Source organism: Arachis duranensis, chromosome 10, assembly GCF_000817695.3.
Source record: "Arachis duranensis cultivar V14167 chromosome 10, aradu.V14167.gnm2.J7QH, whole genome shotgun sequence".
NCBI classification, from domain to species: Eukaryota; Viridiplantae; Streptophyta; class Magnoliopsida; order Fabales; family Fabaceae; genus Arachis; species Arachis duranensis.
Genome location: NC_029781.3, coordinates 102,791,750 through 102,809,917, shown reverse-complemented (window position 1 = coordinate 102,809,917; position 18,168 = coordinate 102,791,750). Strand labels below are relative to the sequence as shown.

Genomic DNA, 18,168 nt, shown 5'->3' with positions numbered 1-18,168 from the left:
TTTTAAAATTAGTATAATTTATTACGATTTAAATAGTATTTATTTAATTTTTATTTATCAATTTAATTAATTTTATTCAAAAAAATATAAATTTAAAGTTATTTTTGAATTTTAGTCTAATTTAAAATTTATCTGAAATTGTATTTGCACGTATTCAGATATTGTGACTTTAATTTCTGTTTTGACCGTATCTCAGATACTATGATCCAAATCAGTTTTTAAACGCATCTTGGATGTTCAGTATCTGTTTTTTAAAATATATCTTGGTACATCTTGGATATGTCAGATTTTTCACGTGTAATGTCCTAAATCTTATTATCCCAGATATGCTCATATTTATGTTGAGCTCTAATATCTAACATGTAATACGTTATTTATTTAAGTAATTATTTCACAGTTTGTGTATATCAGTAAATTATATAATTATTTAATTTAAATAAAAGTGGAAATTTATGTGCAGTCGACTTCACGTGAAATTGATAATTGAAACTCGTTAGATAATTTAACTGATTTGACTAAATTTTCATCTAACAGCTTTAAACTATTAGCTTCACTTGAGTTTTTACCTTAAATAAAAAATCCCAACATGATTATGATTGATATGTAAACAACAATATTAATTTTCTTTTATATATTATTTTTTGTAAATTTTTTATATTGAACCCGGTTCAAACCGGTTCGAAGCAGTTTAGAGGGGTTGGATATGCGGTTCCATTTTCAGAACCCCTTGTTTGAAACCCTAAGCCTCACCCTCTCACTCTCTCAGTCTCTGCCCGCCCTCCCTCGGCGTCGCTTCTCACCGTCACCGTCACGCCGTCTCGCCTCTCTCCACTTCTTTGCTTTCGTTCCACTTTCAAATCCTCACTCATTCTCTCAAACTGCGGCTACTCACTCAACTCACCATTTTCCTATCAGGTAGTGTTATTCTGTTCTCAAGTTTACTGAACCGGTGAAATTTTTGTGAGGAAGTTCGAAACAAGAAGCCGAGGTCAAAATGAAGATGGTTAACGCTTTCAACATGAAGGTAATTCTGAAATCTCCTTTGGTTGTTTAAATCATTGTTGGCACGAAATGCATGCCAAGTGTTTGTGAAAATTCCACCCTATTTTGAATTCAGTATTGAATTTATTTGTTTAAATATTATCAGAGAGCAGCGGCTGGATTAAGGCGCATTAATCTTGATGGTCTCCGGTGGCGGGTTTTCGATGCCAAGGGACAGGTGAGTGTTCAGTTTCTCATATTTTCTGATTCTGTTGAAATCCTCATACAAACTGCGAGTATGATCGCATTATACAATGTGTTGTTGATTTTGGATTCTAATAATTAGCCAGAGCATTTTCTCGCTTTGTTTTTTGCTTAAAGGGTAGGTTGTGTTGTGTCGTTCCAAGATGAATATGATTGTTTTGCTTTGCGATATTTGCTTGTTGTTATTTGATATCACCGCATTTCAGCATTTGATCAATGAAATGTTTTGCAAACATTCAGTTTTTGGGTTGCATTTCCATATCTTGACTTGGATTTATACCTTATTGAAAGTTATCCAACAGAATAAGTCAATTCGATCTCATGAAAATCCCAAATGACAAATAAGATTGAATCTAAATATCTTTGCAATTTTGAAAATATTAATCGTAAACCCTATATATATAGTAAGCTAGCTTAAGGAATTTAGAAAGATGAATATAGTTTGTCTAAATTATTGTAATTGATTCCCTCATAAGATCATGACACATTAAAAGTTGAGAATTTCAAGGTAGTTTATTAGGTGAATTAGTTAAAAAGAAATGGCTAAAGTCGCAGTGAAGGTTTTATCGGGGTCTCACATCTTTGTACCTTTAACTAATCATAATTCATAGGTGTTAAACAATCAATATTCACCACTCCCCTGTACAAAAAGAGATAAAAGAAAAATATGAAACATTCTTTATGTTTGTCATGTGCTGGTACTTGTTCTTTAACCCCTATTGTAAAAACGTATACTATATATATATAACTAGTAGAATTACTGAACTAGGCATGTGCAATACTTGTTATTCCGACATATTTTGAAAAAACATATACTGGTACATATTTTGTAGAACTAGCCTTGTACATATAAAGATTAACTAAACTTACTTTTTGTCTGTATAAAGATTAACTAATCTTACTTTTTGTCTGTATAAAGATTAACTAATCTTACTTTTTGTCTGTATTCATAATCTATTTCATTGGCAGAGATCACTCTTCAAATTGTTTTTTATCTGAAATTGTATATGGTGTTGAACATTTCAATATTTGAGGTGGTAAAATAATCATTTTAAAATATTGTGTCAACTGTCAAGCTGAGTCTTTCAACTCTTGGAGTCTTGTTCAAGTATATAATATTTGTGTTGACTGCATGCCCACTAAATATTGGTATCCAATATTTTTTGGAACATACCAGTAAGTTGGCATGTCCAAGCTTTCTACATTTTGATTCTGTCCACTGATCAGTGATCAGCTATTGAATAATTTACTTATCTTAATTCATGAGATAATTTAACTAATGAATTTGTTCCTTGAGTAGATTCTTGGGAGGTTAGCATCTCAAATTGCTACTGTAGTTCAGGGAAAGGATAAGCCAACTTACACACCTAATCGTGATGATGGAGATATGTGCATTGTTCTTAATGCAAAGGATGTTTGTGTCACTGGGAGAAAACTTACAGACAAGGTCTATTACTGGCATACAGGGCAAGTGTTGTGCCTTAAGCACTTTAGTTTAAATATTAGTGAAATATCAATTATTTTAGGCTTCTTGTAAATCAAATGATTTTATTTTCATCTATATGCTTATCTTCTATGGTCCAACAACCGTTGTCCCCAATTATGTTTGCTTTTTAGCTATGGAGTTTCTTATGCCCCATAATATTCTTGCATTATTCACAATATTGTGATGTAACTTAATACAGACATAATGGTGTATAGGTATGTGGGCCACCTCAAGGAAAGGACTTTCAAGGATCAGATGGCCAAAGATCCTACAGAAGTCATTCGCAAAGCTGTTTTGCGCATGTTGCCTAGAAACAAATTGCGTGATGTAAGTGCAACATTGACCCTTAATTTTGAAAATTTAAAGCGTGAATATGGAATTTAATTACACTTGTACGGAGCCAGAGTTTGTACATGTTTACTTTGTCTTTTGCTTAATATTAATAAGTTCGCCTAAAATCTCTTGTATTTCAGTCTTTCCCTGGAATTCATTGATTACTCTACTCTCTGGTCTATTCCTGAACTCAAAAATCCATCTGTTTTAGTTTCCAGTTCTAGCACAGCCTTCTATTCCATCTGTTTTTGGTGTGTTTTGAACAAAAAGATTTTGGAATAGAATTGATTTGAATTGAAATGAATTATAGAAAAATCATCAGGTAATTCTCATACATGTTTACAGATGAATTGCTTGTAAAAAATCATTTTCTTAGATAGCTCTGATTGTTAATGAATTTTTCTTTACATTTTGTTACACTTTGGTTCTGATGTATGTGTATATACACAATTAGACCTCGTTTTTTTACATTATGATTAATTGGTGTAGGATAGGGATCGAAAGCTGAGGATCTTCCCCGGCAGTGAGCATCCGTTTGGTGATCGACCACTTGAACCTTATGTAATGCCTCCTAGAAGCGTACGAGAAATGCGGCCACGAGAAAGGCGTGCAATGGTTCGAGCACAGAAGAAGGCTGAACAGCAACAACAGAATACTGATGGAACCAAGAAAGGCAAAAAGAGAGAAGCTCCAGAGGAGAGTGCATAAGGACGTTAGTCAACTCTATGAAGATGATTCTGTTCTATGGTATTCTGAATCTCAAAAGGACATGGTTAAAGAAACCTTCTTTGATTCACTAGTTATGATTTCTTGCAACTTTTTAGTGTGAATTTTTTAACTCAATAGCCATGTTTATGAAATTAGAGTTGCTTCCAAATCGTGAGTATGAATAATAAACATCATCATTTCTCCTACATGGGTATTGCTTTGTGGGAAATTGTATTGCTTTTCTCATATGCTCAGTCCCCACCAATTTAGTCTGTTTCATATAGAGATGAGTGTGATTTTCTCAAGCATATATCAGAACATTCTGCTCAGTTTAGGGAATTAGCTATGTTCTTATCCGAGTCTGATATGAAGAGCCATTTCCGGGCAAATATGAGAAGTTGATTATTCTTTTGCTTTTCATTGTTAATGGCTAAATGATTAACCATTTATTGAGCTTAATAATTATACTATTATTCTTGCAAAATATGACATTTAAGTAGTAACAAACTAAAAATCCTAGAATTACAACCCCACCCAAAGAAATAAAATAAAACGAACTGAAGTATATTTATAGCCTAGAGATATATCTTTCAAGAGCAATTTTATTTAAATCTTTCCTTAGAATTTTCCCCACTGCATTCTTTGGTATGGAGTCAACAAATGTTACACGTCTTATTTTCTTGTATGGTGCAACCTGAAACAAGGCAAAGCACCCAGAAATAAGATTTACAATTTCCATTTCAATATCAACACTAGCTATATCTTATTCTATTAAGTGGGGTCGAGTATATGATCAATAGTTTAATACTATAAAATATATCATATAAATTTTTATTTTAATATAATAAAAAAATTCCTAAGAAATAAACATTATAAATTAACAAGCATGTTTTGATAGTAATAATTAGAAATTTGATTATAAATACGAATTAAATTTGATTATAAATATAAAACGTAGTCATTCTATATTATAATATCATTAACATCTATCTTTTATGATCGGTTAATTGAATATGGAAAAATGGATAAAGTACCTGCTTAGCAACAAATTCAATTATTTCTGCTTCACCAAGGGAACTTTGGGGCTTTCTTACCACAAAGGCCATGGGGACTTGACCAGCTTCTTCATCAGGATATCTATGAATGAAAAACGATGTATAAATATTATTATTATGGTAAATCTGAACTACTAATCCTAATGCCCCTTACAATTACAGTCCTTTTTTCTAAATGCTTTGTGTTCATATACTAAAAAATGAAAACAGATTTATCTTGAATTACAGTAAGTAATAATCGATTAAAAATTATTGTTATACTGTTGAATTATTTAATGGAATCAACCATTATTCCATTAAATGAACTTTAAAAATAAGTGTTGTTTTAAGAGTTTAGATTTCATCGTAGTAATCTTACGGAATAACTGCCGCATCGCTTATCTCAGGGTGCGAATGGAGCACTTGTTCTAATTCTGCAGGGGCCACCTGCAATGTACAATCAAGTATCACAAATTAATCATGACAGTGTAAAGGTCCTTCAGATTTGTAACTAAGATTTATTATTAAAATATTCACTTCGTTTTAAAATAATGATCTGATCGAAACTAAAAAACACATACTAACAAAAGTAATAAATAAATATTGGTAATGCTTAGAATTGAATGAATAGATAAATTATTCTTAAATAAATGAACATATGTAATAAATTTTTGTTCCATTATTATCAAAATTAAATTAACGGTAAATTGGTATTATTTAAAAATTAGTTAATATCATCTTGATATTAAAAGTGGATGATGATTTTGATAAGACCTCAATTTTGTATTTCTTTGCAATTTTCAAATACTTTTGTGTGTGAATAGTGCAATAACCGAATAACATTGAATTGAATAGGCTATTATACCATTTTGAAAGTAAATGTGCTTAATTAACCCCAAAAATTAGTTTAAGATGTGAAAAATATCTCTCACATATAAATTATTTAAAAATTATATTTCTAAAACATGCAATACTTGTAATACACCCTATCACATTTAGAAATAAGTAATAACCACTCAATTCTTAAGACATAGATAAATTAGAATAATTAAACACACACATATATATCATAATTTATTCATCTTCCAATAGTAGTTAGAAAATAAACACTATAATTTATTTACAGGACGAACATTATGATCGGTAATGTTTCACTACTATGCACTAGTCATATTAATTTAACAGTAGTGGCAAAGTGATATTATTTAAGGGAAAAACTTTTGGAAGCAAGAAAGGGAAATAGTTTACCTGGTAGCCTTTATATTTGATCAACTCTTTCAACCTGTCAACGACATAGAGGAAACCCTCTTCATCGAAATAGCAGAGGTCCCCAGTCCTTAACCACCCATCCACCAAGCTTGCTAAAGTTGCTTCTGGGTCACCAACATAACCTGCTCCCAATAAAATAAAATAAAATAAGAAAAATGTTTTGGACGGTTTCTCTAAATCCAATACTAAAACTCAAGTTAAAAAACATATAGTTTCATGAATCAGTTTGATGGTTATAAGATATTTTAGATTTCAAAGACGACCTTACATGTTGAAAGCATTGAAGGGAGAATAATAATAACTCAATTTAATGAGTTTGATTGTTATATTATAATTATCATTTTTTTTTTAAAATGTTACAATATTGATTAAATATGTATCTAAAGAAATAAGACTCATGGTATTATTAAAAAAAAATGAAGTCAAGAAAAGAAAAATTCATTCTCTTGACTAAATCAACTAAATATTAAAAAACAACGGATAATTCCAAAATCGCATAAAGAGATGGGCTCATATTTTCATAATATATGTATGAGTAATGGTATATATTCAAATTTTTTTGTTAATTAAGTTCAACCAAGTTAAACAATAAGATTTAGAATAATGCTAACTATTCATAACTAATTTTGTTATATTAAACTAATTTGATTGGACTTAATTAACAAAAAGACTTGGATATATAACATATAGAAATATGTATTATTTTAAATATGTATACTCAGATGTGATCTATAACTTATGTGCTGACTAACTTACGATATTAAAAATTTGAAATAAAAGATCATGACAATTTTGTGTCTCCAACTTATTTTTATAATTTTATTTAAATAAATTCTCAATTTAGAACAATTAAAATACTTCTTAACAGAAAAGAAAAGAAAAAGTAACTTATAAAAGAATCTAACTGTAATAATTTAACCAAATTGAGCTCAATTGTTAAATATCAAGAAATAATATAACACACCATTTTGTACATATTGTAGTAATTTCACCATTTATAAACTTTTTTGTTCACACATTGTTCAAAAATGTTATTAGTTACCTATACTTTTTCAACTATTAAATATGTAATAAATAATAGATCAATAATTAGTTAAATAAATATAATATTTTAGCTTTTCTAAACCTAAACGCTCCAACAGAAGAAATATGTTAGTACGAGACAAAATGCATACTATACTTGTGGCTTACGTTTTCAACACATACACAATTCAAGCATGCTTTCAGTCTTCGTTCCATTATTCTCCTATACTAGATTCGCACATGTTTCCCGTAGGGGAACACTTTTTTTTTTGGTACAGAATAGCTACACTAACTATTAATAAAATATTTAGCTAATAAGTATCACTTTAAAATTTTTATCCTATAATAGTTGTTAGGAAGAAGTACTATTAATTGAATACCTTTCATAATTGAAGGTCCTCTGAGCCAAAGTTCCCCTTGATCACCAGGAAACATGGGCTCCCCTGTGTCTGGATTTACAATTTTAGCCTCAACACCTGACACCAGCTTACCTGTTGTCCTTGATCGGCTTGCCTCCTCCGGATTCGTTGTTCGGGCAACCCCTGCCGTTGACTCCGTTAGACCGTATCCCTGCAATATTTCCTTCTTCGATATAAGATGAACTATTCTAAGTAAGGAGTATGTGTTACTGTTTTCCTATTCATTTTTCATTTTTAAGTTAATCTTGCCAGTTGCCGCGACAAAGAAGATTTACAATATAACTTCAAATTTAAAATGGATTTGAATATTCTGGCTAGTGGGAGGAGAGAGAGACAGAGAATACCAATGCGAATCTTGAGGGAAAGTACAAATTAGGCAACCTTTTAATTTTATAAAAACTTTATAGCAGCTAATAAGACAAACATGAAATATTTTCGTATTTCTAAAATTTTTAGTGCAATATCACTGTTTAGGATTTTTTATTTTAACATGGGACCTTAATGTGCAAAAAATAGTATTCTAGAGACGCTATTCTATGCAAGCATAATACGCATACTACAAATTGCATTGATAATATGCGGATTATATATTATAATTTAATATTAAAATAATATAATACACAGTCTGTATATTGTAATTTAATATTAAAATAATATAATACGTAATTTATGTATTGTCTTTATAAATAAAAAAATTTGATCTCACAATTCGATTTCTATAAATTTTATAGCATCCATAATTTTGTAAAACAAAATAATTTTTAATATTAAAGGATTACACAAATTCTTATTCAATATCCAAAAAAATTAACCCACTGTTTATGGTTAATAGTTTCATGACTATATATGTACTTATGTAGTATGTACACACAAAAAAGGAAAGAAAAAACAAAATTCGTAACAGGTTAAATATAAAAAAAAAAAGAGTAAGAAACACTTTAATAACTCCCTAACCTGCAAGATTAACACTTTGGGAAACTTTGTTTTGAACGCCGCGGCGGTATCCTTTCCGAGAGGAGCCCCGCCGCAAGAGACGCATTCCAACGACCTTAAATCATAAGCCGCCGTCAGGTCGTCTTTCATCATCGCTACCATTATTGACGGCACCGCCGCCATGTGCGTAACTCGAAACCTCTCTATCGCCTCCATCATCCTCCTCAATCCGAATCTCTCCATTAACACCACCGTTTCCAACAGCACCACCGCCCTCAGCGAGAGCGTAAACCCGAACACGTGGAAAAACGGCACCGTATATAGGAACACCGCGGGCTTCTCCCTCTGCGGCCGAACGACGTCGTATACCCCTGCCATTGCAATCAGGTTCCGGTGAGTCAGCATCACTCCCTTCACATTCCCTGTGGTTCCTGAAGAGTAAAGAATAGCTGCCACGTCAGACTGACTCACCTCCACTTGTTCGAGTTTGGCGCCGGGTCGACTCGCTGTCATGAGCGATTCGAACTCGGGCGAGTCGATGAGGACGGTTCCGTGACGGAACTCATTGGGAAGGTTGTTAGCCGCTGATGACGTGGCGAATGCGATGGTAGGTTTGCTAAGGCGGATGAAGCGCGTGAGATCGGAGCGCGTGGCAAGTGGATTTGCCGGCGAAACAACGACGCCGAGGGAGAGGAGCGCGAAGTGGAGGATAGGAACGTGGAGGAGGTTTGGAGAGAGGACCAAAGCGGTGTCGTTTTTGGAGAGTGTGAAGAGGGATGTAAGGTTGGCAGCTAGGGTTTCCGAACGGCGGATGAAATCGGCGTAGGAGAGGTGGCGGCCGGTGGCAGAGTCGATGAGAGCGGTGACGGAGTCGGACCAAGGTGAGTTGCGACGGAGAGAGAGAACGTATGATGGTGCGGAGACGGTGGCATGTGAAGGAGGGAGGCGGAGAGGGGGTTTTAGGCTGTGGAATGTTCTGGTAGCGCGGTTGAAACCGTTGCTTGGGTCAATTAAGACGTTGTTGGAGGTAGCTGTTTTTTGTTCCATGTGTGTGCGTGAGTGCTTGGATTTGGAGCCTAGTTAATACATCATTTTTGGTTAGGTCTATAATCTCTTGAATAAGTGGCAGATGGTTACGTGCATCCAATCAAATAGTGACATGATTGTCACCATGCGATGATCGTCCATTTAGAATGTGTGGTTGTAGCGGCGAAAAATGCTAGCACTAGAATTAATGAATTATAGAGGAGATAATAAGAATTAGAGAAGAAGATCTAAATAATTGATGGTATGTGAATTGTGATGCTATCGAAGTTTAAAGGATATACAAGATGTTTAATCATATTGAAGAATGATCAAACCATCAATGGCATATAGAACTCGGATTATTTATTATTTTTGGCCGCAATTAACCAATAATATTAAAGGATCAAGCTCAAAACCAAGTAAAATTTATTGTTTATAATCAATATTTTTAGTTATTAGTCTAATTTTTTTAATTTAATATTTTAATAATATATTTTTAATTTATTTTTTTAAATATTAGTAATTAAAAATAATAAATTTTATTGATTTTTTTAATTAGCTAAAAATATATTGTTAGACTATTGAAATAAAAATATTGAGTTAAAAATGTTAGATTGTTTGTTACAAATACTAACTAATATCAATCAAAATTACTGACCTACAAACTTTTCTCTTATTAAAATTATAAATTTTTTTTAGTTTGAGTGAATGAAAATAAAAAACTCTTAATAAATTAAGATTCACCTATTTGTTACAATCGCACTACGTGTATATTCTTTATGATAATTACCGATTAAATCAATATTCTCTTAATAATCAAAACACGTTCTTTTTATTTTGTTAATGAACAAAATTTAAACATACAATTAATTAGTAACAACTATATTTTTATATAAATATAAAAAATATTTAGTGTATGAATAATATTTTTTATTTTTTTATTTTTTTCTCTCCTAATATAATAATGTATAATAATATAGTCCCAATAGTATAATAATATAGTCCCTATTTATACTATTTCTTTTTTCACTAATATTTAATATTATTTATTTATATTTAATAGTTAATTTTTTTTAATTTTCATACTATATGTTTGTAACAAAAAAGCTAGAATTAACTGAAAAATTAGAAATAAATAATTAGGCTCAGCTCATACTAAATTGAGTTTAATTGTCTCCAACGTTTTAAATAGAATATATATCTTTAATTTACTAAAATCAATATTAAATTAATTAAAATTAGATTTTTTAAAATTAGTGATGTTACAAATTTAATCTCTTTTTTAAATAATAAAAAATTAATAATCAGACAATTTTATGAAAAAATTATCATCTTTTTAAAGTTACAAACTAATTTTATTATTTTGAGAATTATTTTATCAACTATAAATATATATAGTATTAATTTTACTATAAATTTTATATTTTAAAGTTATAAACTAATTTTATTATAAATTTTATATTTTAATATATATTTTATCATAATTTTTTATGTATATAACATAATAAATTTAATTTTAATATATTGATGGTATAATTATATTTATTATTTTTAATACAATATTATGTTATTAAATGTACATATAAAATTATTTTATTATTAATGACCGTACATCAAAATTAAAATCCGTAATAAGATTGAGTAAAGATAAAAGAGTAAACTATCATTTATATTTACAAAAGTTGAAAACGCTGACATATTTACCCATAGAAAAAGGAAATTACTATTTGTACCCATGAAACATAAACTTTTGCTAATAAAATTATCCAAACAACAACAACAATAACAACAACAACAAAGCCTTGTCCCACTAAGTGGGGTCAGCTACATGAATCAAACGACGCTATTGTGCTCTGTCATGTATCATGTTTACAGAGAGACCGTTTACATGTAGATCTCGTTTGATCACCTCATGGATGGTCTTCTTAGGTCTGCCTCTGCCTTTCGCCCTTTATTCATCTTCCATCTCATCCACCCACCTGACTGGATGTTCTATCGGTCTTCTTCTCACATGTCCAAACCACCTGAGACGCGATTCAACTATCTTTTCCACAATGGGTGCTACTCCAACTCTCTCCCTTATATCTTCATTCCTTATTCTATCCAATCGTGTATGACCACTCATCCATTTCAACATCTTCATCTCTGCCACACTCAGCTTATGTTCGTGCTCCCCTTTAGCCGCCCAACACTCCGTACCATACAGTATAGCCGGTCTTATAGCGGTGCGATAGAATTTACCTTTAAGTTTTAAAGGCACTTTTTTGTCGCATATAAAACCATATGCACTCCGCCATTTTGACCAACCTGCTTGGATCCTATGATTTACATCATGTTCAATCTCTCCATTATCCTGTATGATGCACCCAATATACTTAAAACTTTTAACTTTTTCTAGGATGTTTTCTCCAATCTTCACCTCTATGTTGGGGTTTTCCCTTCTCAGACTGAACTTACATTCCATATATTCCGTCTTGCTACGGCTTATGCGCAGACCATACACTTCTAAAGCTTCTTTCCATAATTCCAACTTCTTATTTAGGTCTTCCCTTAATTCTCCCATAAGGACAATATTATCGGCAAAAAGCATGCACCATGGCACAGGCTCTTGGATGTGCTCTGTGAGTACTTCCAAGACTAATGTGAAAAGGTATGGACTTAAGGATGATCCCTGATGTAATCATATACCAATAGGAAATTCCTCCGTCACACCACCTTGAGTCTTCACACTAGTTGTGGCCCCATCATACATGTCTTTAATTGCCCGAATATATGGGATCCTTACTCTCCTCTTTTCTAAAACATTCCATAAAACCTCCCTTGGTACCCTATCATACGCTTTTTTCCAAATCAATAAACACCATATGTAGATCCCTTTTATTACTACGATACATTTCCATCATCTTTCTTAATAGGTACATCACTTCAGTGGTATATATTCCTGGCATAAATCCAAATTGGTTCTCTGTACTTGTGTCTCTTTTCTCAACCTCCGTTCTATCACAATTTCTCATAACTTCATAGTATGACTCATAAGCTTAATCCCTCTATAGTTCCCGCAACTTTGTATATCCCCCTTATTCTTGTAGATAGGTACCAAAGTGCTCTTTCTCCACTCATCAGGCATCTTCCTCACTACCATCTTAACAAAATTATCCAAATCCAAAAAAATTATTTGAAATTCTCAAATTATCCCACCACTATCACTTACTCCACACCACCACTTTTCCAATCCCAAACTCACCACCGAAATTCTTCCTCACTACCACCTTAAACTATAATTACCACAATCACTCAATTCAAAGGCACCACCACCTCATTTCCTTCATTACTACCATTACCACCACCACCACCACTATATCTCCATTATCATCTTCTTCACATAAAGCAACAACAACAACAACAACAATAGAAAAAGCAAATTGTCTGAGACCACCGCACCACCACTGGCAAACACCAAGCTGTCCCCCTTCTCCCGATTTTCACTCTTCTTCCTCTCTCTCGCCCTTTCTTAACTCCTCTGCATAACCACTCCCGTGGCACTCAACAGTCGCTGGCGCCGTCAAGTCCCACCCAACCTCCACTCGCTGCTACCGCGTCCTTTCCCCCTTTTTTTCCTCCTCCATCCTTTCTCTCTCTCTTTCTTTTTCTTCCCCTTGCCTTACCTCTGCGAGCCCAAGACCACCGTCGCCTTTTACAACCCTAGAGCTGCTGCCGCTGCCCCAACCCGTTCCAACTAGCCCTCCATCTTTTGCTGACACAAAGCTCCAGTCCCTGTTTAGTCCGCGATTCCACCCGCTCTTGTCCAGTCTACAAATTTAGTGACCACTGAATCTACACCACGCAACCATTCGAAGAAGTAGAAGAGAAAGAAACATAACATAGAAGGAAAGAGAGAGAAAGAGAGAGAGAGAGAGGAAGGAGTTGACGGACTCTGGCGACGACGACGAACTCAAAAAATGGAAGGGGAGAGAGAGAGAGGATGGGGTTAGTGGTGGTAGTAGTGGAGAAAAGATGATGCATGATAAGGGTAATTTGGAGTTTTTATGTAATTTTTTAGTGTTTGAATAATTTTATTATATAGAACTCATATTTTATGAGTATAAATATAATTTTTTTATGAGTAGATATGTCAGTATTTTCAACTTTTATGAGTAGAAATAGTAGTTTACTCAAAATAAAATGATCAATGAGGACTAAAATTTGGTTGAATTCACTCATGACAGTAATGAGTCATGGAAATTTGTGGTTTGTGCACCCAAACTATTTAAAGTGTAGAACTAGAAGATTTTCACAGCGGAGTTTTTTGTTTCCCTCCAATCCAATCCTCAGAAAACGCCATATTCCTGTCTTTTCTGGCTTTATTTCTCTTATCTTTCTGTTCACCCAAAACCATCATGTATATATAGTGCATGCTAAAATCCAAAATCTCGCACCAAAATATCTCACACCAACACACTTCTCCTTCTACTTACTCAGAAACTCGGAGAAAAAAAGCATCTTCTTCATCGAACTCAAATTCCCAATTCCTAAACCCTAACTTCATGGAAGTTTCGCGCCTCGCACTTCCAATTTCAGACAAAAGCTTCTTTTCCCCTTCAATTCGCCATTCCTCTGCTAATTCTCTCCCTGCATTGCCCTCATTCTTCGCCGTATCAGTCAGCAAGAGCCGCCTCCGTTCCCTCCGCCGGAAATGTTACTGCTCTGCCTCCAGCCGCGACACCTTGCTCGCCGGTGGCGGCGAGGCCGCCGTCGTCTCCGCCGGAAAGAAGGAGGAGGAGCAAGGCGACTTGAAATCCTGGATGCACAAGCATGGCCTCCCTCCTTGCAAAGTTGTTCTGAATGAAAGACCTTGGCACCATGATACACACAAACCGATACATTATGTAGCTGCTAGTGAAGATCTTCAGGTTCATTCATAATTCAAAATCATTCATATTTTCTATTCACCAAAGTAGTGTTTACTCTTTTTTTCCCTTTATTTAAATTTATTATTATTTAATTGCAGGCTGGTGATGTTGCATTCTCTGTTCCAAATTCGTTGGTGGTCACGCTGGAAAGGGTCTTAGGAAACGAGACTATTGGTAGTTGTTAAATTCTTTTGATCTGTTATGTCCAGTACCTCTTTCCGAGATTATAGATTGCGATTTTTTGGTGTTTAAGAAATTAAAATTGAAGTTATTCTGAAAACATAAAGAAGCATTTATAATATTTTCTGTTTTAAGAATTTTGGAGGACTTAATGGTTATTATCTTTTTTAACTAAACAAATAAGAGAAGATACTCATGGGTGGTTTTTTTGCGTTTTATGACGTTTGATTGATATGGTTTCAGTTCTTGAGATTCAGGTGGCATAGTGGTTTTAAAAATATTTTATATTTTAAGGGGATTTCACGACGTTGATTTGCTATAGTAGTTTAGGTGATGCATATGTTGATAGGTCATTTTTTGTTTGCTCTTAGCTAGTGCCAGACATTACTACATGGAAGAGATTTTTCTCCTTTTGGAGTCAACATTATTAGGCAAATACCTGACAGAAATTACTTCCTTTGATAATGGGAAGAAGAGAGGCTTTTGTTCGTTCTTAAAATGAATAAATGTATGTGGCATTGTGTTGTTCATCTATGGTAAAATATTAACAGATTGGAGGTGTATCAAAACATTTCAATATTTATATTTGTATCTCATTCTTTATTGTTATTCCAGCTGAGCTATTGACCACAAACAAATTGTCCGAATTGGCATGCTTGGCATTGTATCTGATGTATGAGAAAAAACAAGGAAAGAAGTCTTTCTGGTATCCATACATTAGGGAGCTTGATCGTCAGCGAGGCAGGGGCCAGATGGCAGTAGAATCACCTCTACTGTGGTCAGATTCTGAGCTAGCTTACCTTACTGGAAGTCCCACAAAGGTTTTCCGTCTTCCCAATCCTCATTAAAGATGAACACCACATTTAACTACAAAGGTCAATTTTCAAATATACCCATACTAAAACTCTGGTAAGTGTGCTTTAGGTTGAAGTTCTACAAAGGGCTGAAGGAATAAAAAGAGAGTATAATGAACTTGACACAGTCTGGTTTATGGCTGGTTCTCTTTTTCAGGTAACTGAACATGCACTACAATAAAAAGTATAATAGTGAAATAGTCGATTATATTGAGACTTGGTGCTTACATTATATGTATTTTGCAGCAATATCCATATGACATTCCTACTGAGGCCTTTTCCTATGAGATTTTTAAACAAGCCTTTGTTGCAGTTCAGTCATGTGTGGTTCATTTGCAGGTAAAGTTCCCTTATCTGATATTACACATTAGATGCACAAACAATCTGGACTGATAGTGTTGACTAATCTATTAAGCTTGCGTGTATATATTTCGCCACTTAAATTGAAGAAATATATTCCAAGTGGTTTCACTTGGTAACCTGTTACGATGATGTGTGTATGTGTATATATATACGTGTGTGCGTGCTGCCAAATCTGTTTAATAAGATTCTGATTACATATGATCATATGTTAGGGACTTGGGTATTATGGGGGGCCAAAGTCTCATATCGAGTAGGATGGGATGCTTGATGTTGTAGATAAGGGGGTGGTTTTTCCCTTTTAATAGTTAGCTTTTAAGGTGTTGTTTCTCACTTTCGTTGGGTACTTAACAATGATCTTAGAGTCAGGTTGTCGGCAGCACAGAAAGGGCCACCTATAGGTTGGATTAAGGTGAATATCGAATACTAATTGCCGATAGCTGAGTGGCCACTGCTGGGTCAGTGTCAATAGAGTGAAGTCGCTGTGGACGTTGGCTCTCTAGGGCCAGTGTATTGTGTTATAGGGACTTGGGTATTATGGGGTACCCAATGTCCCATACTAAGTAGTATGAGATGCTTGATGTTGCATTTAAGGAGAGTGGTTCTTCCTCCTTAATAGCTAGTTTTTAAGGAGTGGTTTCCCACTTTCTTAGCTACTTAACATTGTACTTCTGTATGCCAAAAGATTTAGGCAAGTAATTGAAGAAGCACCATTTAACATTCAAATGGTAGCACAGGAAACAATTTATGTTGATGTGGTAAAACCCATACAACAGTGGTGATGAGTCTCTTCTTTGTGAAGATACTACTGTATGTAGAGGCTAACAAAAATTGCACAGCTTATTTTCAAGACACTAGATGGTTGGACATGGTACCCCATTACTCTCTACATGCTTTATTGAATATTAGTAATCCAGTTCTTTCTTATTTTTTCCATGATGCACTAGTTTCCATGTAATGTATGGATAGTTGTTTACATTATTCCTTGATTGAGCTTTAAGATCTCATGCTAGACTTCTCATTTAATAGTTAACTCTTCTGTTTCTGGAATTTGAAAATTGAAGTGTTTGCTGGGATAACAGTGCCCTTTTCCTATTTGGACTACAGATGCAGTTAGCCTAGCAATATGTTTTTTATTTGTTTTATTTGCATTTTTCCCCCTTTAAAAAGAATGAAAATTGATTGTTTTTCTTACTGGATCAGAAAGTAAGTTTAGCTCGTAGATTTGCTTTAGTTCCCCTGGGACCTCCTTTACTGGCATACAGAAGTAATTGCAAGGCAATGTTAACTGCTGTTGATGGTGCTGTGGAGCTAGTCGTTGATCGCCCATATAAGGCCGGGGATCCAATTGTTGTCTGGTATAATTATTTGACAGTAACTGGGAATATTTTCTCTTCCAAAACCTTCGGGCTACTTTGTATTGATTTTGTCATCAGTTGCTTTGTTATAAGATTTGAAAGTGGCCATTTTCAGGTGTGGGCCACAGCCTAACTCAAAGTTACTTCTAAATTATGGTTTCATTGATGAAGATAATTCATATGATCGTCTAGTAGTTGAGGTATGAGGTGTACATTTACTCTTTATTGCATTCAGTATTTCACAATTCTGTTGTTTGTTGACCTTGCTGATATATATGTCCCAGGCAGCTTTGAATACCGAAGATCCACAGTACCAAGATAAAAGAATGGTTGCACAAAGAAACGGAAAACTATCGATTCAAGTTTTTCATGTATTAATACTGAACCCTTATAGTAATACTAACAAAGGTTATTCAATGTTCTTCATATCAATTCCTTAGTTCTAAGCTTGATGCAGGTGTACACAGGGAAGGAACGAGAAGCTGTCTTAGATATGCTTCCTTATCTGCGGCTCGGATATGTTTCAGATCCTTCTGAGATGCAATCTGTCATTTCCTCTCAAGGTCCAGTTTGTCCTGTAAGTTTCTCACATGTTATGTTTTTCTTAGATGAGTTTGTGGAATGTTAAGAAAACCCATAGTCCGGACAGAGTGGTATACATATAGAATAAAGAGAGAGAGAGAGCGAGAGCTATGTTAATAGTTATGTTTTTACACAACTAAAATAAATGTATATAACATATTCAATTGAATAGTTTGATTAAATATAATAGCCCTTATTGATTATGCTATTTTATTCAAAAAAATAAAATATAAAATCATATAAGTAAATCTAAGACATAGGTGCAATGACATATTCAATACTGACAACCCTTGGACAGACCACAAGGTTGTTGCCTTAGCCAGAATTACCGCCAAGGACTTACAGGTTTATAGGAATCGAAACAATGCCTTTAGGTCTCTCCGAAATTGCCTGTGTTGGGAACCACCGGTAGGCAATAGTTTTAAAGTTAATTGTGATGCAAGCTTGT

The 18,168-nt window shown here is 33.8% G+C and overlaps 3 protein-coding genes across 4 annotated transcripts in view; 2 read left to right on the top strand and 1 right to left on the bottom strand.

Moving 5' to 3' along the window:
• Window positions 1-721: 721 nt before the first annotated feature.
• On the top strand, window positions 722-4,018 carry LOC107471589 (uncharacterized). The gene is made up of 5 exons (XM_016091082.3): window positions 722-1,024; window positions 1,148-1,219; window positions 2,546-2,712; window positions 2,947-3,058; window positions 3,554-4,018. Exons 1-5 carry the CDS (start codon window positions 995-997, stop codon window positions 3,770-3,772), a joined length of 600 nt encoding a protein of 199 aa, XP_015946568.1. The 5' UTR covers window positions 722-994; the 3' UTR covers window positions 3,773-4,018.
• A 195-nt stretch (window positions 4,019-4,213) lies between these two features.
• LOC107471588 (4-coumarate--CoA ligase-like 9) lies at window positions 4,214-9,619 on the bottom strand. The gene is made up of 6 exons (XM_016091081.3): window positions 8,472-9,619; window positions 7,479-7,668; window positions 6,055-6,197; window positions 5,186-5,253; window positions 4,807-4,909; window positions 4,214-4,466 (listed from the first exon to the last, which is right to left on the bottom strand). The coding sequence occupies exons 1-6, from the start codon at window positions 9,495-9,497 to the stop codon at window positions 4,341-4,343; spliced, it is 1,656 nt and encodes a 551-aa protein (XP_015946567.1). The 5' UTR covers window positions 9,498-9,619; the 3' UTR covers window positions 4,214-4,340.
• A 4,167-nt stretch (window positions 9,620-13,786) lies between these two features.
• LOC107471590 (ribulose-1,5 bisphosphate carboxylase/oxygenase large subunit N-methyltransferase, chloroplastic) overlaps window positions 13,787-18,168 on the top strand; it is a 75,754-nt gene continuing 71,372 nt past the window's right edge. For both annotated transcript variants that reach the window (XM_052255109.1, XM_016091083.2), the window contains exons 1-9: window positions 13,787-14,386; window positions 14,485-14,560; window positions 15,182-15,387; window positions 15,491-15,577; window positions 15,667-15,759; window positions 16,984-17,138; window positions 17,254-17,338; window positions 17,423-17,509; window positions 17,596-17,715. In XM_052255109.1, coding sequence (XP_052111069.1) covers window positions 13,889-14,386; window positions 14,485-14,560; window positions 15,182-15,387; window positions 15,491-15,577; window positions 15,667-15,759; window positions 16,984-17,138; window positions 17,254-17,338; window positions 17,423-17,509; window positions 17,596-17,715 — 1,407 coding nt within the window. In that variant the 5' untranslated portion in view covers window positions 13,787-13,888. The remainder of the gene's footprint in view (window positions 14,387-14,484; window positions 14,561-15,181; window positions 15,388-15,490; window positions 15,578-15,666; window positions 15,760-16,983; window positions 17,139-17,253; window positions 17,339-17,422; window positions 17,510-17,595; window positions 17,716-18,168) is intronic.

Coding starts and splice junctions, on each gene's coding strand:
- LOC107471588 (XM_016091081.3), bottom strand. CDS start 9,497: ATGGAACAAAAAACAGCTACCTCCAACAACGTCTTAATTGACCCAAGC. Junction 7,669..8,471: donor CCAAAGTGTTAATCTTGCAG/GTTAGGGAGTTA, acceptor GAAATATTGCAG/GGATACGGTCTAACGGAGTC. Junction 4,467..4,806: donor TTGAATTTGTTGCTAAGCAG/GTACTTTATCCA, acceptor GCCTTGTTTCAG/GTTGCACCATACAAGAAAAT.
- LOC107471589 (XM_016091082.3), top strand. CDS start 995: ATGAAGATGGTTAACGCTTTCAACATGAAG. Junction 1,025..1,147: donor TTAACGCTTTCAACATGAAG/GTAATTCTGAAA, acceptor AAATATTATCAG/AGAGCAGCGGCTGGATTAAG. Junction 2,713..2,946: donor GTCTATTACTGGCATACAGG/GCAAGTGTTGTG, acceptor AATGGTGTATAG/GTATGTGGGCCACCTCAAGG.